At 39.8% G+C, this 26,531-nt stretch overlaps 1 protein-coding gene across 5 annotated transcripts in view; it reads left to right on the top strand.

Moving 5' to 3' along the window:
• The window catches only part of LOC128703107 (zinc finger protein 300-like), a 50,618-nt gene extending 24,594 nt beyond the window's left edge, over window positions 1-26,024 (top strand). For 3 of the 5 annotated variants that reach the window (XM_070090451.1, XM_070090448.1, XM_070090450.1), the window contains one exon: window positions 21,214-26,024. In XM_070090451.1, coding sequence (XP_069946552.1) covers window positions 24,332-25,393 — 1,062 coding nt within the window. In that variant the 5' untranslated portion in view covers window positions 21,214-24,331 and the 3' untranslated portion in view covers window positions 25,394-26,024. The remainder of the gene's footprint in view (window positions 1-21,213) is intronic. The other 2 variants (XM_070090453.1, XM_070090452.1) reach the window with 1 other exon arrangement.
• Window positions 26,025-26,531: the final 507 nt, after the last annotated feature.

Here is a 26,531-nt window from a genome sequence, read left to right as displayed (position 1 = left end):
TTCCTTGCGCTAAAATAACATTTCCTCTGTTTATTAGTCACGTCCTCATGCCCCTCTTACATTCTTTTGCTTTCCACTTTGAATTTTTATTCTCACAAAAAAAATAGAAGATATACTGTTATGCAGACTACTGCAATGGTGTAGAAATGGTATAAATATTATCAGCGCACTTGTGAAAGAATATTAGACTCACCAGTTGATGTGTATTGGACGCATAGCATGATTTGTTTACTTTTGAACTTTGGTAAAAATTGAACATTTCTGCTACTTTGAGCTCAATTTCAAGGTACTTTTCTTTGTAAAACCAGTCAAAATCATCACAATTTCTGTAATATGTCTTCCATTCTATAGAATGAGACCAGGAAAACTAGAATGCAACAATAAATACCATACGAAAATACAGTGCAAAGTCGCTTTTTTAATCCAAAAACACTGTCAAAGTTTTTTTTCTCATTACGCGCTGTGTGCTGCAGGATTTTTTTATACTGCGCACACTGACCACATAGACCCATTCTTTCATATGTAGGCCTACCAGCTTTCTCTCACTAGATTTGAGGGCGTTAGGATTTAGGCGTACTAGTACATCAAAAAATCTGGTGCATAAGTCGTACTAGTACGGCTGAAACCCTGAAAGGGTTAAAATCAGGTTAGGAATCATTTAATTAAGATGAGGTCATTTAGCACTTTTTTTGATTAAAATAATTAAGATTAGGTTAGTTATGGCTTAATTAAGATTAGGGTTTTGTCAGTTAAGATTAATTAAGATTAGTTTAGGCATTGTTTAATTAAGATTTACCACTCGCAGCTCACCTGAGTGAGTGGAGCTCATGACAAAAAACTACTTGACGGCCTCTGAAGGTGTTAAGGAAATATAATTTTACAATTCAGGTAACACAGGCGGACACTGCTTATACAGCAGTTTAGTTCCAGGCTTCTGTATGGCCCTGCTTATACAGCAGGCTAGGTTCCAGGCTACTGTATGGCCCTGTTTATGCATCATGCAGAGCATATCTTAAGACTAATAAGGCACATGTATTTAAAATTAACATTTCATGTGGTAAAAAATTTTTTTTTCATACTTTTGGGTGTCTTGCACGGATTAATTTTATTTCCATTATTTCTTATGGGGAAAATTCATTCACATAACGATTATTTCGCATAACAATTACCCCTCTTGCACGGATTTCTTTTTCAACAAGTCGGCCGTCTCCCACCTAAGCAGGGTGACCCGAAAAAAAAAGAAAATCCCAAAAAAGAAAATACTTTCATCGTCATTCAACACTTTAACCTCACTCACACATAATCACTGTTTTTGCAGAGGTGCTCAGAATGCAACAGTTTAGAAGCATATACAGTGGACCCTCGACTAACGATATTAATCCGTTCCTGAGAGCTCATTGTTAGTCAAAATTATCGGTTAGTCAAGTTAATTTTCCCCATAAGAAATAATGGAAATCAAATTAATCCGTTCCTGACACCCCAAAGTATGAAAAAAAAAAATTTACCACATGAAATATTGATTTTAATACACAAACTGAAGACATGTACAATTACATGATACTTACCTTTATTGAAGATCTGGTGATGATTGATGGGATGGGAGGAGGGGAGAGTGTGGATGGTGTTAGTGTTTAGAAGGGGAATCCCCTTCCATTAGGACTTGAGGTAGCAAGTCCTTTTCCGGGGTTACTTCCTTTCTTCTTTTAATGCCACTAGGACCAGCTTGAGAGTCACTGGACCTCTGTTGCACAACATATCTGTCCATAGTGGCCTGTTCCTCCCGTTCCTTTATGACATTCCTAAAGTGTTTCACAACATTGTCAGTGTAATAGTCACCGGAACGGCTTGCAGTAGCTGTGTCAAGGTGATTTTCATCAAAAAAGGTTTGCTCTTTAAGCCACATTGCACACATTTCCTTAATCTTTGAAGTAGGCAACTTCTTCAATTTCTCTCTCCCCTCCTCCAAAGCAGTTTCCTCAGGTCTGGCCTCTTGCTGTTGAAGATGATCTAGCAGCTCATCAGTGGTTAGTTCTTCATTGTCCTCCTCCACCAACTCTTCCACATCCTCCCCACTAACCTCCAACCCCAAGGACTCCCCCAATCCCACAATGGATTCCTCAACTGGCATACGCCTTTCAGGGTTAGCCTCAAATCCTTCAAAATCTCTATTGTCTACACATTCTGGCCACAGTGTCTTCCAAGCAGAGTTCAAGGTCCTCTTAGTCACTTCCTCCCAAGCCTTACCTATAATATTTACACAATTGAGGATGCTAAAGTGATCTCTCCAAAACTCTCTTAGAGTCAGTTGACTTTCTGAGGTCACTACAAAGTACCTTTCAAACATAGCTTTTGTGTAGAGTTTTTTGAAGTTTGCAATGACCTGCTGGTCCATGGGCTGCAGGAGAGGAGTGGTATTAGGAGGCAAAAACTTAACCTTAATGAAGCTCATGTCTGCAGAAAGTCGCTCTGCCATGTCTGCAGGATGACCAGGAGCATTGTCTAATACCAAGAGGCACTTAAGGTCCAATTTCTTTTCACTTAGGTAATTTTTCACAGTAGGGGCAAATGCATGGTGTAACCAGTCACAGAAAAAGTCCCTAGTGACCCATGCCTTAATGTTTGCCCTCCATAGCACACACAAATTAGCCTTGAGGACATTCTTTTGCCTGAACACTCTGGGAGTTTTAGAGTGATACACCAATAAAGGCTTCACTTTGCAATCACCACTAGCATTGGCACACATCGAGTGAGTAAGCCTGTCTTTCATTGGCTTATGTCCTGGGAGTGCCTTTTCCTCCTGAGTAATGTAGGTCCTGCTTGGCATTTTCTTCCAAAACAGGCCTGTTTCGTCACTTAAACACTTGTTCAGGTTTCAGTTCTTCACTGTTTATGTACTCCTTGAATTCCTGCACATATTTTTCAGCTGTTTTTGGTCCGAACTGGCAGCCTCACCATGCCTTATCACACTATGTATGCCACTACGATTCTTAAATCTCTCAAACCAACCTTTGCTGGCCTTAAATTCACTCACATCACCACTAGTTGCTGGCATTTTTCTAATTAAATCATCATGCAACTGCCTAGCCTTTTCACAAATGATCGCTTGAGAGATGCTATCTCCTGCTATCTGTTTTTCATTTATATCCACACCAATAACAGTCTCTCTTCTAACACTTGCGATCTCAGTTTTGAAAACATAGTTGCACCTTTGGCAAGAACAGCTTCCTTGATTGCCGTTTTCTTGCAGAGGTGATGTGGTACCCATATCTCCTCTGCATTTGCCAAAACCATCTTCTCATTGGCTGGAACCTGGGTACTGGTTCGCTGGTTGGGGGAGATAGCCTGTCAATGAGGGTGTGTACATGCGCTGAATAAAGGTTATGTACTCTTTACATGCCACACCCCCACCCTGAAAGGGCTCAGGATTAGGCTCCCACCTCCCAGTGGTAACAGTGCTGCCATGGCACCAAATAATGGTGCCATGGTGGCACCATTATTTGGTGCCGCTCAACCATCCAACTCTTAGACAGAGCTCAGTTTTTTTCATGACAGAAAGCCAGACCCTAAACCCAGAGCGAGACAGCAGACAGTCGGGCTAACATAAGTCCAAGACACGGGTGGACGGTAGCCCGCGTCACCTCACTAAAAAAAAAACCCACACAAGGGGACAAAAAAAAGAGCTTAAACTGGTCACCACAGGTAACCTAACACATTCTAACCTAATATATAATTATAATATAGAGTAACATTGTTGGACTCTAGATAAAGAGTCTGCCAGCTTATTTTCTTTGCCGGCAATGTGTAATATTCTGAGAGAGTAGGGTTGCAGTCATAGACTCCATCTCATGAGCCTCGTATTGTGGTTCTTCATGGCTTGAAGATATACTATAGGGTTGTGTTCACTGTAGACAGTGACCACCTGCGAAGTCTGGCCCACATAAACATCGAAGTGCTCCAAAGCCAGTACCAGCGCGAGGGCTTCTTTTTCAATGGTAGAGTAAGCCCTCTGGTGCGGCTGGAACTTGGCAGAGAAGAAGGCTACAGGCTGCAACTCCTCATCACCCTTTTGCAACAGTACTGCCCCAACCCCAGACTCACAAGCATCTACCTGTAATGAGAAAGGTTTGGAGAAGTCTGGAGACAAAAGAATGGGTGTAGTACACAATAATCTTTTTGCTTTATCAAAAGCACCTTGACAATCTGGAGTCCAATTAAAGGGAACTTTGTGACTGGTAAGAGAGGTAAGAGGCACTACAATATCGAAAATTTTTTTACAGAATCTTCTGTAAAATCCTATCATGCCTAGGAATCGTTGAATAGATTTCCTATCATGTGTAACTAGATAATCTTTAATGGCAAGAACTTTAGCGAATTTAGGAGCAACTTTACCACTACCTACTTCATGGCCTAGAAAAGTAACAGTGGCCTGGCCAAAGGAAGACTTAGATAAATTAACAGTTAAATGGGAACTCTGAAAGGTCTCAAAGAGAGCCTCAAGTCTAAATAGGTGTTGATCCCAAGTACAGTAGGGCCCCGCTTTACAGTGCAGTACACAATAATCTTTTTGCTTTATCAAAAGCACCTTGACAATCTGGAGTCCAATTAAAGGGAACTTTGTGGCTGGTAAGAGAGGTAAGAGGCGCTACAATATCCGAAATTTTTTTACAGAATCTTTTGTAAAATCCTATCATGCCTAGGAATCGTTGAATAGATTTCCTATCATGTGTAACTAGTTAATCTTTAATGGCAAGAACTTTAGTAAATTTAGGAGCAACTTTACCACTACCTACTTCATGGCCTAGAAAAGTAACAGTGGCCTGGCCAAAGGAAGACTTAGATAAATTAACAGTTAAATGGGAACTCTGAAAGGTCTCAAAGAGAGCCTCAAGTCTAAATAGGTGTTGATCCCAAGTACAGTAGGGCCCCGCTTTACAGTGCAGTACACAATAATCTTTTTGCTTTATCAAAAGCACCTTGACAATCTGGAGTCCAATTAAAGGGAACTTTGTGGCTGGTAAGAGAGGTAAGAGGCGCTACAATATCCGAAATTTTTTTACAGAATCTTTTGTAAAATCCTATCATGCCTAGGAATCGTTGAATAGATTTCCTATCATGTGTAACTAGTTAATCTTTAATGGCAAGAACTTTAGTAAATTTAGGAGCAACTTTACCACTACCTACTTCATGGCCTAGAAAAGTAACAGTGGCCTGGCCAAAGGAAGACTTAGATAAATTAACAGTTAAATGGGAACTCTGAAAGGTCTCAAAGAGAGCCTCAAGTCTAAATAGGTGTTGATCCCAAGTACAGTAGGGCCCCGCTTTATGGCGTTTTGCTTTATGGCGCTCCGCTAATACGGTCATTTCAAATTATGACCAAAACTCGCTATATGGCTCCCCCCACCTGACTTTCTAATACGGTCACTGCGCCCCACCTGGTTTGTTTACATTCTCTGTGAGATCCCTAAGCACTAAGTCTCTCCATTATGTCTGGAAACTCCAAAATTTTAAGTGTTTTTAAAAGTTATTTCATATTTTATATATACTCTGATAATTATACTTATGTATACCTGTACTTAAACTTACATACTGTGCTGGCATGCAGGTACACATTAAAATCAGTAAGAGTGTCTTATGTCTCCAGACGTCATATTAGTACTAATAATCATCGAGTCTCATTAAATGTTGTATATTACGTTGATATACATATTTTCATTAATCCATCTATGATATTTTTTCAAAATTATATAATAAACATGATGCATAACATATAAAGATGATAAATACACCCCACAGTAGAATAAATAAACATAAATGTGAGATGTAGTAGCAGACGACTTGCACAAGTGACGCCATATTAGAAATAATAATAATAATAATAATAATCGCCAAGTCTCATTAAATGTCGTATATTACGTTAACATACACATTTTCATTAATCCATCCATGATATTTTTTCAAAATTATATAATAAACATGATACATAACATATAAAGATGATAAATACACCCCACAATAGAATAAATAAACATAAATATGAGATGTGGTAGCCAGATAACTTGTACAAGTGATGACAAGAATAACATTTTCTCTAATCTAACATAAGAGAAAATGTGTTACCAGGGGTAACTGTAGAAAATTATTCCTTTTGTATGTATGTAAGTAAGTTTATTCAGGTGGTCTGGTGGCTAAAGCTTCTGCTTCATACGCGGAGGGCCCAGGTTCGATTCCCGGCTGGTGGAAATTCCGACACGTTTCCTTACACCTATTGTCCTGTTCACCTAGCAGCAAATAGGTACCTGGGTGTTAGTCGACTGGTGTGGGTCGCATCCTGGGGGACAAGATTAAGGACCCCAATGGAAATAAGTTAGACAGTCCTCAATGATGCACTGACTTTCTTGGGTTATCCTGGGTGGCTAACCCTCCGGGGTTAAAAATCCGAACGAAATCTTATCTTATCTTACAGTTACATAGATTATCATACATAACAGCATATGTGTAGAGAACCTAGGATAACCCAAAAAAGTCAAACAGAGTGACTTATTTCCATTGCCTTCACTCAGAGCATCATTTCTTCTCAAAATGATGTTACATGAAAATGGGAGTGTTCTTCTTTATTTATTTTACCGTATCAATGTAGAGACAACCTGTACACAATGTAACTTGTACACAAACCAGACATGTACACTTAGTTGTTTACAAAACTTACCTTCGCCTGGTTTGTTTACATAACTCTGCGCCTGTCCTCTCTCATGCACTCATTCTTTCTCTCTCTCATTTATTCGTTTTATCTCATTTACTTACTCCTGACCCTACATTAAGACTACAAATATTTTAAGGTAAGTAATGAGTGAACTGTATATACATTTTATTGCTCTGGGATGCTTAAATATCATAGAATATATGTGTGGGTGGGTTGGCCTGGTAGGGTAGCCCGGCTGACTACCACACATACCACACTTGATTTTTTACAATAAATACTACTTGTCTCACCCTAGATTAAGACTATAAATATTTTAAGGTAAGTAATGAGTGCACTATGTGTGTATTGTACTTTTTTATTGTTTTTTGATGCCTAGTTCTAATGCTAACTTAATATATGTTAGTGTAAACTTGTTATCGTTAGTGTAAACTTGTTACTCGTCAATCCTAACCAGCCTGATAAGAAGGGCAAAAAAATTGTATTATGAGAACAGATTATCCAGCTTACGAGGTGATATAAAAAAGACCTGGAAAACCCTATCAGAAATTCTGGGAACAAAAAAGATATCACGAAATAGCGAAATAAAATTAGCAAAATCAGATGAACCCCAGCTCCCACCAACAGAAACAGCAAACAGACTCAATGATTTCTTCACCACTATAGGACAAAACCTTGCCAATAAAATCCCAAGCTCAGATACCCCACCAAATGACTACCTCACTGGCAACTACCCAAACACACTGTTCCTAGCTCCGACTAACCCATACGAAGTCTCCCTTATTATCAACGCACTAAAAAACAAGGCAGGAGATTTAAATACCTTACCACCCTTTATATACAAAAAAGTGTCACAAGTGCTATTACCAATCATTGCAACACTCTTTAACAAATCCATTGAATCCTCCACCTTCCCTACAGTTTTCAAAATAGCAAGGGTCACTCCGATCCATAAAGGAGGAGACCAAACAGAGTTGAGTAACTATAGGCCAATATCCAATTTACACCCTCTCTCAAAAATCTTCGAAAAATTAATTCATAAACGAATCTACTCCTACCTCATCTCCCAAAACATACTCAGCCCCTGCCAATTTGGATTCAGGCCTAATAAAAATACTAATGATGCTATTATACACATGCTAGAACATATATGCACTGCAATAGAGAAAAAAGAAGTCCCACTGGGGATCTTCATTGACTTACGTAAAGCTTTTGATACAGTTGACCATGACTTGCTCCACGTAAAATTGTCACACTATGGTATAAGAGGGCACTCCCTCAACTACCTCAAGTCATACCTCAGCAACAGAAGCCAATATGTGTACGCAAATGGGGCAAGCTCTTCCGCACAACCAATTACAGTTGGTGTCCCACAGGGAAGTGTCCTTGGCCCTCTTCTCTTTCTCCTATACATAAATGACCTACCAAATGCTTCGCAGTTACTCAAACCCACACTATTTGCAGATGACACTACATACGTCTTCTCTCACCCGAGCCCAGTCACGCTAGCTAATACTGTAAATACCGAATTACAGAAAATATCTACCTGGATGAGGACTAACAAACTTACACTAAACATTGACAAAACCTACTTCATTCAGTTTGGTAACAGAACTACAGATGTCCCTCTTAACATAATGATAAACGGATCACCTATCACAAAGCTAACAGAGGGAAAATTCTTAGGAATCCACCTTGATAATAGACTCAAATTTCATACATATACAACAAATTTCTAAAAAAATTTCCAAGACTGTAGGCATACTATCGAAGATATGGTACTATGCTCCACAGTCAGCCCTCCTGGCCCTATATCACTCTCTTATTTACCCCTATCTCACCTATGGAATTTGTGCATGGGGCTCAACAACAATTAACCATCTCAGACCACTAATTACCCAACAAAAGGCTGCAGTTAGAATGATAACAAATTCTCACTACAGGCAGCACACTACACCAATATTCAAAACACTCAACGTACTCACCATACAAAACATCCATACTTATTACTGCACCTATTACATACATAGAACACTTAACTCTGATATTAACCCTCCCCTCAAACATCTCCTTGCCAACCTCAACAGAACACATGACCATAACACAAGGCACAGATCACTCTTTGATGTTCATCGTGTCCATCTCACGCTATGCAAAAACTCAATGCACATAAAAGGCCCAAAAACTGGAATTCATTACCTGTAAATATAAAAGAAACACTACCTGTTTATAAATTCAAGTCTCTTCTCAAAGATCACTTACTCACCCAAAACCAAATAAATACTGAATAACTGAACCTTATAAATTGTATATCTTAAATGTTTCTCACAATTATATCACATAAATGTTAAACCTAAAACCCAATCTAACTTTATTATTTTTTTATATACTCTACCTATCAGAATACTCCATTCGACTGAATGTACAGTAATGCATGCAACCATATGACCTGTCTTTGTAATACTCATTTTGCTTTATAGTTATCTGTTTACAATAATGTTTTATCACTAATTTCATCATTGCTTAGTTAATCTTAAGTTAATTTTAAGCCAGCCCGTAATGCTTTGCATATAAGTGGCTTTGGCATGCTGCTCTTACCTGTATTTTTTTTGTACCTCTGTATGTATGCTCAAATTACTAAATAAATAAATAAATAAATATCTAGTATTTGTATCCACTTTATGGCGATTTCCGCTTTACGGTGGTAGTGTCAGCATAGTTGCTGCTCCTCCTTTACATATGTTGTATGTATAGATTAGTTGAGTATCATAGTACCATCCATGTGCTTTATATAGAAGCTCCCTAGGTCTGTGACTGTATGACGTCACGGGGTACAGCTTGAGGCACTGAGACGAGCTGCCTTGCTCTCACTCGGCGATAGACATCCAGGCAGTAACACGGCAGGCTGGGCCCATCCCTTCCTTACCACAGTCTGACATTATATATATCGTTACCATCCAACAAGTGTGTCTACCTTCAACCCTCAAATCTCCTACCGAACCCCACACGACAGTAGCCTGGAGCCTAACCTGCCATGTAAGTGGGGCCCTACTGTATCAGACGCCACTACAATATCATCCAAGTACGCTGCCATGCCTTCAAGTTCTTTAATAGCCTGATGGATAAGTTTCTGGAATGAAGAGGAGGAGTTTTTCATTCCGAAGGGGGTGACTGTATATTGATAATGACCTGGAATTACAAAGGCAGAGATTTCCTTCGCCTTATCCGTCAAAGGTACCTGATAGTAACCTTTAAGGAGATCTAACTTGGACACAAAAGTAGCCTTACCCACAAAGTCGATTACGTCATCCGGATGAGGAAGAGGGTAAGCGTCTGTGATTGTGACCTCATTCACCTTACGGTAGTCTGCACACATACGAAAACCTCCATCATCTTTTTTAACAAGGATGCACGGTGAAGCCCATGGACTAGATGACTCCTCCACTAACCCATGCTCTAACAGAAATTCTACCTCCTGCTGAAGTAGCTTCTGCTTTTCAGGATTAGCTCTGTATTGGGAGAGTTTAATAGGTTTAGAGTTTCCCACATCTATGTCATGATAATCAAACATACATTTTTTCGGCACATCCGAGAAAATATCAGGGTATGACTGTAGAAGCGCAGTTAAACTTCTTGCTTGAGTTTCAGATAGCCCCACCATTAAAGGGCTAGGATCCTTGAGGAGGACAGAGTTTAGAAGTTTGACATTAATTTCAGAAATAGAGTGCAAAGAATCAGAGTCGTCCTCAGAGGTAGAGGACAGAGTCATTACTGGGACTTTATTTGGTGTATGAAAAGATTTTAATTGATTAATGTGGAAAGTTTTAGTTTTTGAGGTCTTATCAAGGGGTTACCACATAATTTACATCAGATAATTTACTTACAATTTGCATAGGCCCCGTAAATCTAGCTTTCAAGGTGTGGCCAGGTATAGGTTCCTGCACCAACACCTTTGTCTCCTGGATGGAAGGAGCAGAATTGTGCATTTCTGTCATACCTCTGTTTCATCTTATTTTGAGCTGCCTTTATAATAATAATAATAATAATATCTTTATTTACTACAAGTACATGTACATGGTATACAGGCCTAGCTGACAACAATGACATACTACTACATGGAAAGCCCCTTGTTATGCTCTGCATGTCAGGCAAATTAGGTCAGTGTCCCAGGATGCGACCCACACCAGTCGACTAACACCCAGGTGTTATGGGGCTATAGGACCCAACATGTATTTATAAGTAACAGTTACTCTGGAATACCTAATTGTATTGAATTGATGGGGACTCAGTTCTAAATGTCATAAGGGCTGATCAACCTTATGACTGAGAGGCAGCTGTGTCAAGCCTTTTTCTCAATATAATAGGTTATCCTATAGACACACACACAATTTAAATAAGTAGTTTATAAAGTTGTATTTCTTTTTGTAAAAGTAAATTAAGGTGTGGTAGAATTGTGGTAACTGGAGAATTGTGCTTGACAACAGTCTTTTGTGTTGGTGGGAGGAGCTTAGCTAGGCTTCTCTCTCTCTCCCTCTCTGACTCTCTCTCTCTCTGTGGTTGACCTTCAACCTGGCAGGATCTCTGGGTCCTTCTATCTTTTGGGGCAGTATGTGTGCTCCAGGGGTGAGTTTTTATAATTTAAGTTGTGGCCACCATACCCAGGGTGACTAAAGTGTGTCAAAACACTGGTTAGCCCAGAGTTATGTCAAGAAGAGAGAAGGACAAAAGTTAATAATGTGGGAGAACAGCTATGGAGTGTGTAGATCTTTGTTTTTAAAGTGTGAGGCTGTAATTGTATATTCTGTACATATCTATTGAGAATACAGTTATATTTTTATAGTAGTAGTTTACATAACCTGTGAAGAGGGCTGTTGAGAGGATATCAGACACTCAAGATGATCAGCCATGATGTAAGTATTACCCCTAGACAGATAAGGCCATTAAGTAAAAAGCTACCCCACACTAGAACATGTAGTGAGAACCTTACTATCAAAGTAATAAGGGACAAACCACGTAACACCAGGTACCCATTTTACTGATGGGGAACATAGACAACAGGTGGAAAGAAACACGCCCAATGTTTCTACTCTGGCTGGGAATCGAACCCAGGCCCTCGCCATGTGAAGCGAGAGCGTTAACCACCAGGCCACCAGAGCCCCCTTAAGGTTAGCCTTGGCTAACTGACGTGCCACCTGCAACCTTGAAGACGGGTTGTAGAGTCTTGAGCTAACGTCTTCTCCCATCCATCCTTCTTTGAGCACCCGAAGAGGACCTCGTACATTGTGCCCAACGGACTATACCCGGTAGACTCCTGCACAATTTCTCATATTGAAAACATCAACAAAGGTAGTGATTCATCCCAGTCTGTAGGAAAATGCATACAAAAAGTTCTCATCATGGTTTTTTAACGTCTGATGGAATCTTTCCAAGGCGCCTTGGGACTGAGGATGATAGGCAGTGGATTATCCCTAACCTAGTTAATGCTTCCCTGAATGCTTTGGCAGTGAAGTTAGTACCTTGATCGCTTTGAATAGTTTTAGGAATGCCAAAACAAGAAATAAATCTGGTTAAAGCTTTGAGAATAGCTTTAGTATTAATACTGCGCATGGAAATTACTTCAGGGTATCTAGTTACTCTATCCATAATGGTAAATAAGTACAGTAGGGCCCCACTTATACGGCGAGTTAGGTTCCAGGTTGTCGCCGGAAAGCAGACATCGCCGGAAGGCAGAACGCCACTTTTTTCCATTTATAAATGCATATAAATGCCAGACAACAAGTTTACACTAAATTATATTAAGTTAGTAATAGAACTAGGCATTAAAAACACACAAAGTAAAATATTTTCACAGTAAATTCATTACTTATTTTAAAGTATTTGTAATCTTAATGTAGGGAGAGAGATGAGTAGTACTTATTTGTAGGAAGTCAGGTGCAGGTAACCCAGGTGTAGGTAGCCCTGGCTCCCCGTTTCATACCTAATATACGATATTTAAAACATCCCAGAAAGGTAAAATACACATGCAGTACACTCATTATTTACCTTAAAATATGTGTAGTCTTAATATAGGAAGAGAGGTGAGTAGTATTTATTTGTAGGAAGTCAGTGTAGGTAGCTGGCAGGTGTAGCCCGCCTGGGCTACACCTTTAGATGCCATCATAAACGAAGGTAGAAGTAATATACACAACCCGCACATAAACGAGAGAAGCTTACGACGATGTTTCGGTCTGACTTGGACCATTTACAAAGTCACACTAACCAGAAGTGGAGCAGGATGGCTGTATACAGGCAGGAAGAGGTGGTGGTAGTAGTAGTAGTGTAGTAGTACAAGAATGGTATATAATACCGGCAAGATGAAATTAAGACACATGCGCAACACCCGGGCATCCCTATCGTAGACGTTTCGCCATCCAGCCAGCCACACAGGTGTCTTAATTTCATCAGTAGTAGTAGTAGTAGAAGTAGAAGAGGTAGTAGTAGTGGTAGTGGTAGAAGTGGTGAATAAGGAGGACGAGCCAGTCCAAAACAAAGGAAGGGGAGCACTGCAAGAGAGCTAGGTGCCCACAGAGGGAGAGCAAGCGCACAGAGGTGCCTGAAAAGGGGAAGTGGTGAAATAAATGAAGAAGGAACAGAAACACAAGACAGAAGAGAGAAAGACAACCTTTGTAAATGGTCCAAGTCGGACCAAAACGTTGTTGTAAGCTTCTCTCTTTTATGTGCGGGTTATTTGTGTATCGTTCCAGTCACGGTATTGTGCCTTTTTTTGTTATTTGTAGAAGTAATGAATAATTCATGCCGAAAATTTTAAACGAAAGCGGAGTGTGGGAGTGGCTGGGCCAAACGCAGATTCATACACGTTTTCTCTGATGGCTGAGCAGAGAAAACGTAATGTTGTCCCTCCGGCCGGCTACCACACAGGTCCACAAGTATTATTATCAGAGCACACACAAAATATACAATAAATGCCAGACAACAAGTTTACACTAACTTATATTAAGTTAGCAATAGAAATAGGCATTGAAAACACAATAAAAGGTAAGATACACACAGTACATTTATTAGTTACCTTAAAATATTAATATTAATGTGTGAGAGGTAAGTGGCAGGGTATTTATTGAATAAAATCAGAATGGCACACCATCATCCTCTAACTTGGCACTTAAAGCAAGAGGCTTACGACTTCTCTTGTTATCACAGCTAACCTTAGACATCATCGTCAGTGAGAGCCAACTAGTTAACAAAAGAGTAAACGAGAGAGAGAACGAGATACAGAGTTGAGACAATGTAAGAATACAAACTGAACAGGTAGTGGGCGATCACTTGGTCAGGAGAAATAAATGCGTATTAATATGTGTTTACTTTTAGTTCATTCACGTCCATTTGTAAGAGTTTGTAAAACATTTACCTTAATATTTTTTTATTTTAATAATTACATCACAATACAAATACTCTTACATTGTGTACAAGTTGTACAAGTTAGTTCAGAATAAACAAACAGCAACACACCATTTTTAGAGTGAATGAAGATAATAATAATAATAATAATAATAATAATACAGTGGACCCTCGCCTAACGATGGCATTGCATAACGCGATTCGTCCGAGACGCGTCCACGTGCGGCCTGAGCCAGCCTCACTTGTTCCGTGGGTGGCAGTGTTTACAAGCCAGCCTCCGCGGTCACATCCAAGCATACAATCGGAACATTTCATATTATCACATCGTTTTTAGTGATTTCACCTGCAAAATAAGTGACCATGGGCCCCAAGAAAGCTTCTAGTGCCAACCCTGTGGTAAAAAGGGTGAGAAATACTATCGTACGACAGTCAGCTGCTGCTGCACCACCGTCAGCTGTTGCTGGACCAGTCAGCTGTTGCTGCACCACAGCTGCTGCTGCACCACAGTCAGCTGCTGCTGCACCTTGGTCAGCTGTTGCTGCACTACAGTCAGCTGCTGCTGCACCACAGCTGCTGCTGCACCACAGCTGCTGCTGCACCACAGTCAGCTGCTGATGCACCTTGGTCAGCTGTTGCTGCACTACAGTCAGCTGCTGCTGCACCTCGGTCAGCTGTTGATGCACCACAGTCAGCTGTATTACTCGAAGATGTGGAGAGTGTGTTGTTGGTATGGCTTAACATGAAACAATTACCGAGAAACAATTAACCCCAGGATAACCCAAGAAAGTCAGTGCATCATCGAGGACTGTCTAACTTATTTCCATTGGGGTCCTTAATCTTGTCCCCCAGGATGCGATCCACAACGGTTGACTAACACCCAGGTGAACAGGAAAAAATGCCTGGAACTAGTGCTCATATTGGTGAGGTTAGTGGGGAGGATGTGGAAGAGTTGGTGGAGGAGGACAATGAAGAACTAACGACTGATGAGCTGCTAGATCATCTTCAACAGCAAGAGGCCACACCTGAGGAAACTGCTTTGGAGGAGGGGAGAGAGAAATTGAAGAAGTTGCCTACTTCAAAGATTAAGGAAATGTGTGCAATGTGGCTTAAAGTGCAAACCTTTTTTGATGAAAATCACCCTGACACAGCTATTGCAAGCTGTGTTGGTGACTATTACACTGACAATGTTGTGAAACACTTTAGGTAAGTCATGAAGGAACGAGAGGTACAGGCCTCTATGGACAGATATGTTGTGCGACAGAGGTCCAGTGACTGAAGCTGGTCCTAGTGGCATTAAAAGAAGAAGGGAAGAAACCCCAGAAAAGGACTTGCTACCTCAAGTCCTAATGGAAGGGGATTCCCCTTCCACATTCTCCCGTCTTCCCATCCCATCGATCATCACCAGATCTTCAATAAAGGTAAGTGTCATGTATTGTACATCTCTTCTTCAGTTTGTGTGTATTAAAATTAATATTTCATCTGGTAAAAATTTTTTTTTCATACTTTGGGGTGTCTTGCACAGATAAATTTGATTTCCATTATTTCTTATGGGAAAAATTAATTTGCCTAATGATAATTTCGCCTAACGTTGAGCTCTCAGGAACGGATAATATCGTTAGGCGAGGGTCCACTGTATTATTATTATTATTATTATTATTATAATAAAAAGCACTAAACCCACAAGGGTCATGAATTGCTATATATAGAGTGAAGGCATACGAAAAGAATATTTTTCTGCAGTTATCCCCCAGTTTGACTAGAGAAAACGTAATTCTTCCGACACTACCTACACAGCTGCTTGGTAAACAAATCTCATATTTACATAAATTTGTATTCTGTGAGTGTATGTATCATGTTTATATGCTATGTAATGGGTTTCATATATAATTTTGAGGAAAATATCATAGATGGATTAATGAAAATGCCTATAATGATGTAAAATAAGACATTTAGTGTGCCCAAGAGTGATTATTATTACGTAGTATTGGCGTCATGAGTAGAGAGAGACTTAGCGATCTTAATGTGTACCTGCACACCAGCACAGTGTGTAAGTATATTTAGGCACAGGTACACATAAGTATAATTATCAGTACATATAAAATATGCAGTAACTTTAAAACACTTGAAATTTTGGAAAGTTTCCTGACATAATAGATGTGGTCACGGAAAATGTAAACAAACCGGGTGGGGGCGCCGTATTTGAAAGACCGCTTGCCGTATAGCAAACTTTGGTCATAATTTGACATCGCCATATTAGCAGAACACCGTAAGGCAAAACGTCGTAAAACGGGGCCTTACTGTACTGATTTCCAGACTTTGACTTAGGTAGTGGACCTATGCAGTCTATGATTAAATCTGCAAAAGGTTCTCCATCAGCAGGTATAGGTTGGAGAGGTGCAGGTTTAATGGAATGGCCAGGTTTCCCTACTTGCTGACATTCTTGGCAACACCGAATATGATTCTTCACATCCTGCCTTAATTTTGGCCAATAGAATTCTTTTGCGATTCTAACTAATCTTCTAGTAATTCCTAGGTGACCTCCTAATGAAGTACTATGAGCTATATTCAGTATTTGAGGTCTAAACTTTGTTGGAACTACTAACCTGTATGACAGTTGCCGGCCCTCTATCTCCTTACCAGTCTCACTGCAAATCAATTAGTCGTTTTTAAGTTTATACTTGACCGGATGATCCAAAAAGGATTTACCCATGGCTGCCTGAAAAGCGTAATTCAAAGAAGGGTCCTTTCGTTGTTCCTCCCAGGAGGACAGTCCCTCGGGCATGGAAACAGAGATATCTGGCAATCCTGCTACCCTGGAATAGGAAGGCTTGATCTGGGTCTGTTCACTTGATCCACGAGGCCCTGGCCAGTTTTTCTCATAAAACAAATTGGCTATTCTGAGATCGGAGTCATCCAAGGATAGGTCAGCATTCTTGCCAGACAACCCTTGGGATGTTGCCCGAGTTATGGCCAACACCGGAGAGGAATTAATCATTATGGATTCAGGACATACACTAACAGTGGTAATGTTATTACCCAGTAATAACATGGCATCTTTCATGGGGAATCCCTCAGATACACCCACAGTCAAGTATCCAGTGTAATATTTGCAATGGACATAAATTCTGTGCAAGGGGACAGAAAATATAGCTCCTCCAAATGCTTCCAACAGAACAGAGGATTTCAATGAGGTGTTCTTTGAAAGGGGTAATATTCCCTCTCTTATAAGTGAGCAATATGCTCCAGTATCTCTAAAGGCTCTGACTTCAGTTGTTTTTGAGTTTTCCTGAAGGGAAATAAGACTCTGACAGTAATAAGGGGCCATCCTTTTCTCTACTTCTTTCATGGACATGTTACTTGGGATATTATAGATTTTCCCTATGGGTTGGGGTTTGTGGGGGCAATTGGGACGGATGTGACCTAATTTATTACAAAAGAAGCAGACGACAGGTTTGCCCTTAACTCCCTGCTGACATTGCAACTGGTGTCGCTCTGGCTGGTATCTCTCTGGATACTGTTGTCGAGTTACACCATGTTGAGTGGTTTGTCTCTCACCAGGTGGACCATAAGTTGGCTAACGTAGACATTCTTCCTCCGGTTGGCACTTCATCCTCCAAGGTTGATGATCTCTGCTAATGCCAGGCTGTTGAAAAGAGAGATGGGACCGCTCGGACAAGGAGCGGTTAGTTTCAAAGGTATCAGCCAACCTGGCTGCCTCCAATGCAGTGGTTAAGTCACGATCCTACAGAAAGACTCTAACCTCTGGTCTCACAGACTCCAGCAGGTTGTCAACCAGAATAAGCTGCACAAGATCATCGAAGGTAGCAACACCACTTGCTTTATACCAGCTGGTAAAAGCTTTGGTCTGCTGTCGCACAAAATCAACCAGGGATTGACCAAGCTGTCGTCTGCCTAACTTGAAGAATTTTGTGTACTTAGCTGGGATACATGTATATGCTCTCAAAACTGTGGTTTTCACCACTTTATAATCGGAAAAATCAGTGTCATTTAAAACTGACGTAAATTCCTGTGCCTTACCAAACAATGCTGTGTGAACCAACGATGCCCAGTGCTCTTCCGGCCACTTGAAGGCTCGAGCCTGTTTTCGAAACTTTCAAAAAATTGTTCTGGTTCGGCCTCATTGAAGCGGGGAACAAGCTGTACTGCTTTCTGTAAACTAAAGTCATTTACAACTTGCGAGAACTGCCTTCTTTCTTTTTCCCTATCAAACTTTTCCTTGGCAAATGCCCTCTGTTCCCTAGTCTGCTCAAGATTGATCTTCGGCAACTCAAGTGCCAACACCACTGATTCGCCTTGACACAACCCTGCTGTACTAGACTGACGATTTTGCTCCATTGATGTATCATCTTCCTCCTGCGAGAACATCGGAGTTTTATTCCTTGCTCCCGTAGAGGGAGGAGTCTGATGTGCCATCTCATCTTCCTGAAGTTTGTCAGTGATTAGTGAATGCAGTTGTACAGCTATGAGAGTGCGTTCGTAATCAATGCCAATGGAACGAGCAATTTGCCAACAACGCTGTAGGGACAATTTAGGCAAGTTAAATAAAGTATATGCCGACACCAGACGTCTGACTCGTCTAGGTGGCATACCCCAATGTATAAGTTATTTGCTATGCACAGTACGACTGCAGAATTCCCAAACGTAACACGTTATTTGCAGAACACGATTAGCTATGAACAGTACAACTGCAGAATACTTGTACCCAAACATAAGACTTTATTTGCAGGATACGCTTAGCTATGCACAATACAACTGCAGAATACGCACATACGTTTGCACGGTGGATACACAATAGCAAAGCTGACTGCAAAATCTTCATACAAGATTGACCGTAGCGAAGCGAGAGCACCAAACAAGCTAGTAATGAGCTGTTGAACGATCATACAATAGCAAGGCTGACCATAGCAAGGCAATTGGTATGCAAAGTTTGTAAAGCATTGGCAAAACTAATGCAATGCCAGACAGCAAGCTGCACAATGTTCCTGCTTCCAGTGTCACCCTAGGCTCAATTTGTGCTCAAAGTCCAGCTCCAGCTCTCGGACAGGCTACCCATATTACAACCCAGGAGTCCCAAAGGCCTTTTATCCTGGGTGCAAAGGGAGCAAAATAAACACAGCAGAAAAACTTTTGATTTATATTATCCTTCACCAATTTAGAACAGAAGTATGTACACTATATACAACAGCAGGTGTTAGTGCACTCCACGGTAAGCAAGGCAGAATAGAAGCCACTAGAGAGCAGACTGTGCTTCAACCCACTCTAGAATGGGAATGACAAGGGCAGATGGGTGAGTGGTACCCACATCACCTCTGCGATTGCCAAAACCATCTTCTCATTGGCTGGAACCTGGGTACTGATTGAATGACTGGGTCCCATCGTCAACCCTTAGCCCCTGGTTTGCTGGTTGGGGGAGACAGCCTGTCAGTGAGGGTGTGTACATGCGCCGAATAAAGGTTACGTACTCTGCATGCCACAGACACCAAGCAGGCATGTGTGAACATGATATAAAAACAAATGGTTTTTTGGACATGACATGCTATTGGAGCATGAGCAAGATATCATTTATGAAGACATTAGGGAAAGTGGTTAATTGGACTTGAGACCTGGCTGTGGGAAATACAGTGCCTGCACTCTGAAGAAGGGGTGGTGGTGGGGAGTACAGTGCTTGCACTCTGAAGGAAGGGTGGGGGTATGAAGTAAAATGCCTTCACCCTGAAAAAGGGGTGGTGGTAGGAAGTGCAGTGCCTGAATTCTGAAGGAGGGTAGTGGTAGGAAGTACAGTACCTTACTCCAGACGGGTGGATGTGGGAAGTACAGTGTCTCCACTCTGAATGAAAGGTAGTGGTGGGAAGTACAGTGCCTGCACTCAGTTGGAGGGGTGGAGATATTTGCAGTTTGGATGGACATCGGCACTGTAATATCAGCTCACCTCATGCAAGACAGTGATGGAGTGAATGATGGAGAAAGTGTTTCTTTTTTATTCAAATTCAGATTCAAATATTTCTTTGCAAGTTTACAATGATTGACATGTTGTAGGGTGGAGTCGTACTTACATAGAGTTTACATTGTGTAATAACAATAATGTTTTGCAGTGCAAAGAAAGTCACTGTCATGCCTTGACATTACAGGCAGACTAAATTTAATGGGTTACAGACTACTTAATACTAGACAAATAGATCATAGTTAAAGTTGTACATGTTTTTATATATAGCAAACAGTAAATTGACTTAAATTACAATATGGGATTATTACAATGGTGTAAGTTGAAATTAATATACTGGTTGTATATATCAACAGTAAAATGACTTAAATTACAATACAGGAATATTACAATGGGCCATGTTGACAGTATAGTTTACAATATATGATTGTTACAATTGAGTATAAGTCAGAGCAATTTTGTGCAGGTATTGATTTTTTACAAAATAGTTTTAAGTAATGTAATTAACTTTGAGCATCTATTTTGAAGTTTTGAGACTTAGGTGAGTGACACTGTGATCCTTAGCACAGTATGTGGTAATGGAGGTGAATTTGAAAGCAGCTTGGAAGCTGTTTAGTTTTGGGTGAGGTGTTTAGTTTTGAGTGAGTAGGTGATTTCTAAGAAGAGTCTTGAACTGGTTTGCAGAGAGGGGTCCTTTAGTGTTCTCTGGCAGTGAATTCCAAATTTTAGAGCCCTTTTGTGCATAGTGTTTTTGCATGGGGAAAGACGGACACGAGGGATATCAAAAAGCTTTCTGTTTCTTGTATTATGGGTGTGTGTTCTGTTGCAGCTGTCAAGGCAAAGTTTAAGAGGAGGGTTTATATTCAAGTGCAGTGTCCTATGCATGCAATAGGCACAAAAAGTGTGTGTGTTTTGTATATTGAGTAAGTTAAGACTCTTGATTAGTGGTGGAGTATGCTGTCTTGAGTTGGAATTTGTTATCAATCGGACTACTGTTTTTTGTTGGGTTATTAAGGGTCTGAGGTGATTTACTGTAGATGAGCCCCATGCACCTTACCTTAGTGGCAGATGGCTGATGTGTTTAAAAATAATAATTATAATAATTATAATTATAATAATGATTATAATGAAAGACTAAATTTTCAATTTTGTTCTGCAGGTCATCTTGATACCTGCAGGCCATCCTGGTACAAGAAGGTGGCACTTGTAGTGTCAATACTGCAGGTCATCCTGGTTCAAGAAGTTAGCACTTGTAGTGTCAATACTGCAGGTCATTCTGGTACAAGAAGGTGACACTTGTAGTGTCAATACTGCAGGTCATCCTGGTTCAAGAAGTTAGCACTTGTAGTGTCAATACTGCAGGCCATCCTGGTACAAGAAGGTGGCACTTGTAGTGTCAATACTGCAGGTCATCCTGGTTCAAGAAGTTAGCACTTGTAGTGTCAATACTGCAGGTCATTCTGGTACAAGAAGGTGACACTTGTAGTGTCAGTACTGCAGGTCATCCTGGTACAAGAAGGTGGCACTTGTAGTGTCAATACTGCAGGTCATCCTGGTTCAAGAAGTTAGCACTTGTAGTGTCAATACTGCAGGCCATCCTGGTACAAGAAGGTGGCACTTGTAGTGTCAATACTGCAGGTCATCCTGGTTCAAGAAGTTAGCACTTGTAGTGTCAATACTGCAGGTCATTCTGGTACAAGAAGGTGACACTTGTAGTGTCAGTACTGCAGGTCATCCTGGTACAAGAAGTTGACACTTGTAGTGTCAATACTGCAGGCCATCCTGGTACAAGAAGGTGGCACTTGTAGTGTCAATACTGCAGGCCATCCTGGTACAAGAAGGTGGCACTTGTAGTGTCAATACTGCAGGTCATCCTGGTTCAAGAAGTTAGCACTTGTAGTGTCAATACTGCAGGTCATTCTGGTACAAGAAGGTGACACTTGTAGTGTCAGTACTGCAGGTCATCCTGGTACAAGAAGTTGACACTTGTAGTGTCAATACTGCAGGTCATCCTGGTACAAGAAGGTGGTACTTTTAGTGTCAACACTGCAGGTCATCCTGGTACAAGAAGTTGGCACATTTAGTACCAATATCAGTGTCAGAAAACTCCTGTAAGTTCTGTAAATACTATAATGTATTATTGCCTCTTATCCTCTTTTACACTTTACAGGATGTCGAGATACAATAAGTTGATGAAAATCTAACTACTTTTCATAGAGAGTCAAGAATTACAAGAAAAATTTATGGCCTGTAATAATATATTGTTCCATAGAACATATCACTTATAAGTTATTAGCTTTTCTCTTGTATCTTATGAGTGCAAGAATATTTACAGAGAACTATGTACATGACCTTAAGGTTTCATTTCCATTCACATGAATAAAGTTACAAGTTCAGAACACTAGTGAATATATCAGATATTGGACTTGGGACATAATGTACAGATAAGTCCCCCAAAAGCATCTACTTAAGTATGATCTAAGGGAATACGGTTCTGTTACAACAGAGGACTTCCAAGCAATGCACCTTGAGCTGTAGACCAGCTGCTGCTGCCAGTAGTGGGGAGGGGTGACCTGACATAAGGTAGATCACGTGACGTACTTTGAGGCAGCTCGGGTTAACCAGAGACTGGTCGTTACACTAGTGTTTGACAACTGTTACACCTAACATGAGATTTTAAAACCACTGAGAATATACAATAATTTTACATGATTCCTCTAAGTAATTTTTATTGACCACAGATAATATTATACAGTCGGACTTGCTTATTTTAGCTACTAATAAGGAAGTTTGCAATATGATATTAAGTGATATCAGCTCAAAGCAATGTGGAAGGTGACTAGGCATATCAGTAAATATAGTGAGAACACTAACTACAGTGCTAATACAATGACATCTCTGATTATGATGTTTATGCAGTGACAACACTAACTACAATGTAATTCAGTGAAACACTGACTACAGTGTTAACCCTTTCAGGGTTTCTGATGTACTAGTACAGCTTACGCACCAGGGTTTTTGACATACTAGTACGCCTAAATTCTAGCGCCCTCAGATCTAGTGAGAGAAAGCTGGTAGGCCTACGTATGAAAGAATGGGTCTGTGTGGTCAGTGTGCTCAGTATAAAAAAAATTCTGCAGCACAAAGTGCGTAATGAGAAAAAAAAACTTTGACAGTGTTTTTGGTTTAAAACAAAGACTTTGCACTGTATTTTTGTATGGTATTTATGATAGTATTCTAGTTTTCCTGGTCTCATTTTATAGAATGGAAGACATGTTACAGAAATTGAGACGATTTTGATTGATTTTACAATAAAAAGTACCTTGAAATTGAGCTCAAAGTAGCAGAAATCTTCGATTTTTACCGAAGTTCAAAAGTAAACAAATCATGCTATGCGTCCAATACACGTCAACTGGTGAGTCTGATATTCTTTCACAAGTATGGTGATATTATTTATACCATTTCTACACTAATGCAGTAGTCTGCATAACAGTAAATCTTCTATTTTTTGTGAGAAAAAAAATTCCAAATGGAAAGCAAAAGAATGTAAGAGGGGCATGGGGACATGACTAATGAACAGACGAAATGTTATTTTAGTGCCAAGAATGTTTTTCTTGTTTATTCTGAACCCTGTTTGGAAATTGGCATCTTTTGAAATTTGTGTGAAATTGGCAAAATTGCTAAATTCTGACCACTTTATTGGATAGTTGAAATCAATAAATGGGTGGTTTCTTGTACTCATTCAATAGAGAAAAATAGAGTTCTAGCGAAATAGTTATGATTTTTATCGACTAGTATACTGGAATTGGCCAAAAATAGGGCTCAAAATGCTCAAATCGCCGATGTGTAAACATCATCGAGACCACTAACTTTGCGAGAGCATAATTCCGTAAGTTTTCCATAAAATTTCATACTTTTGGTGTCATTATGATCGGGAAAAGATTCTCTATCTTTTCATAAGAATTTTTTTTTTTTTTTAATTTGTCGACCCTGAGAACAAGTCTGGGAGAGGGCCTGTCGCCCTGAAAGGGTTAATACAGTGACAATACTGTTACAACAGTGTTGGTAATACAACACTTACAGTGCCAACAAGTGTCATAAATATCTGCTAGTGTCATCCTTCTTATTCCTCAGACACACTGTTACCCTTACATGTTTAGTGCTTGCTATATTTATAATAATAGAATAATACAGTAATATTAGTTTTCTGTGTAATAAAACATTCTCAAATCTCCACTGGTTAAACAATTTAAATATGTGAAAACTTATTGTTCAATATGTCTAAAATACCTGAAAAAGAATGTGTTGAAGCAACAGAATGTACAGTTGTTCATGTAGGAGACCAGTTAGATCAACATTCACATGAAAAACAATGTGTTGAAGCAACACAATGTACAGATGTTTGTGTAGGAGATCAATTAGAGCAACATTCACGCTCACTCAAACAATCTTCACAACAACCTCAGCGTGGACATCTGGCCAAATTTAATATAGGCAGAAAAACATTTCAGTGTTCAGTGTGTCTAAAAGAGTTTTCTGAAAAGTATAACTTTCTATGGCACATAAGAACTCATACTGGAGAGAAGCCATATCGGTGTTCAGAATGTCTGAAAGACTTTTCTAGAAAATCAGATTTAGCAATACACATGAGAACTCATACTGGAGAGAAGCCATATCAGTGTTCAGAATGTCTGAAAGACTTTTCTAGAAAATCGGATTTAGTAATTCACATGAGAATTCATACTGGAGAGAAGCCATATCAGTGTTCAGAATGTCTGAAAGACTTTTATTGCAAAAAAGATTTAGAAAGACACATAAGAACTCATACTGGAGAGAAGCCATATCAGTGTTCAGAATGTCTGAAAGACTTTTCTAGAAAATCATATTTAGTAAGTCACATAAGAACTCATACTGGAGAGAAGCCATATCAGTGTTCAGAATGTCTGAAAAACTTTTCTATGAAATCAAATTTAGTAAGACACATAAGAACTCATACTGGAGAGAAGTCATATCAATGTTCAGAATGTCTGAAAGACTTTTCCAGCAAAAGACGTTTAGGAAAACACATGAGAGCTCACATTGGAGAGAAGCCATATCAGTGTTCAGAATGTCTGAAAGACTTTTCTGTGAAATCAAATTTAGTAAAACACATAAAAACTCATACTGGAGAGAAGCCATATCAATGTTCAGAATGTCTGAAGGACTTTTCTAATAATTCTCACTTAGTAAGACACATGAAAACTCATACTGGGGATAGGCCATATCAGTGTTCAGAATGTCTGAAAGACTTTACTAAAAGATTTCAATTAGAAAGTCACATGAGAAGTCATTCTAGATAGAAAGCTTTCCTAGAGGTGGTGTCATGTTTCATGCACTAATATTTCTTCCTCTACCAACACTGATATTAAAGTAGGGAAGTATTTTTTGGGTCTGCTTGAAAGACAGAAGATAGTGGGAGCATATTAACTTTTTGACTGTCGCAGCCGTATATATACGTCTTACGAGGTACCGTGTTTGACGTATATATACTCATAAATTCTAGCGGCTTCAAATCAAGCAGGAGAAAGCTGGTAGACCCACATGTGAGAGAATGGGTCTGTGTGGTCCATGTGCACCATATAAAAAAAATCCTGGAGCACGCAGTCAGGGCCGGATTACCGCATAGGCAAACTAGGCATTTGCCTAGGGCCCCACGCATTTGGGGGCCCCGCAGTCCAAGGGGTTCAGGGGCTCATCCAAGACTGTGCACATGGTGCAAGTGCAAAGGGGTCCCTACCTAAAAAGTTCAAGTGTTTGGAGAGTAAAATTGAATTTTAAAAATTAATCAAAACAAAAATAAATAATGAAATAAAATAAAATAAAAATAAATAAACCTAACCATAGATGGCAACACTCAACACGCCTTTATTTACATCACAGAAGTGCCTGTGAATATAAACAATTCTTTACTTTCTTGAGTTTATATGATTTGATAGTCTTATGCATGATGCAATGATAACAATAATGGCCAGTGATTTATAAAGGGAATAATAGTGCTGTAGTGGTTATGCTGAATATAATAGGTACATGATGTCACTACTTTAATTAATAGCCTAATCTAGTAATACTATGCTGTCTTGAGTTTATTTTCTTTAAAATGCATGATTTAACAAGATAGTTATAATGGCTGTTGGTAAATGGTTTTGGTTGTCTTGATGTACTTTCCCTATTAAATTTAATCTAAATAGCCAGAATGTATTTAATTAGACCTTAAACAGGCTCACACCGACCCCCCACCCCCCCACCCCCAAGCTGGAAAGGGTCGCTTTGCTTACCCGTAACTCAAAGGGGCCCCGCCAATCTGAATAGCCTAGGGCCCGGAGACTTCTTAATCTGGCCCTGCAGGCAGTGCAAAATGAGAAAAAAAAAACTCCGACCGTTTTTTTTTAATTAAAATGCCGACTTTGTGGTCTATTTTCGTATAGTATTTATGGTTGT

This window comes from Cherax quadricarinatus, chromosome 32 (genome assembly GCF_038502225.1).
Source record: "Cherax quadricarinatus isolate ZL_2023a chromosome 32, ASM3850222v1, whole genome shotgun sequence".
NCBI classification, from domain to species: Eukaryota; Metazoa; Arthropoda; class Malacostraca; order Decapoda; family Parastacidae; genus Cherax; species Cherax quadricarinatus.
Note: the sequence above shows the minus strand (reverse complement) of the source record. Positions and strands in the feature narration are given on the sequence as shown.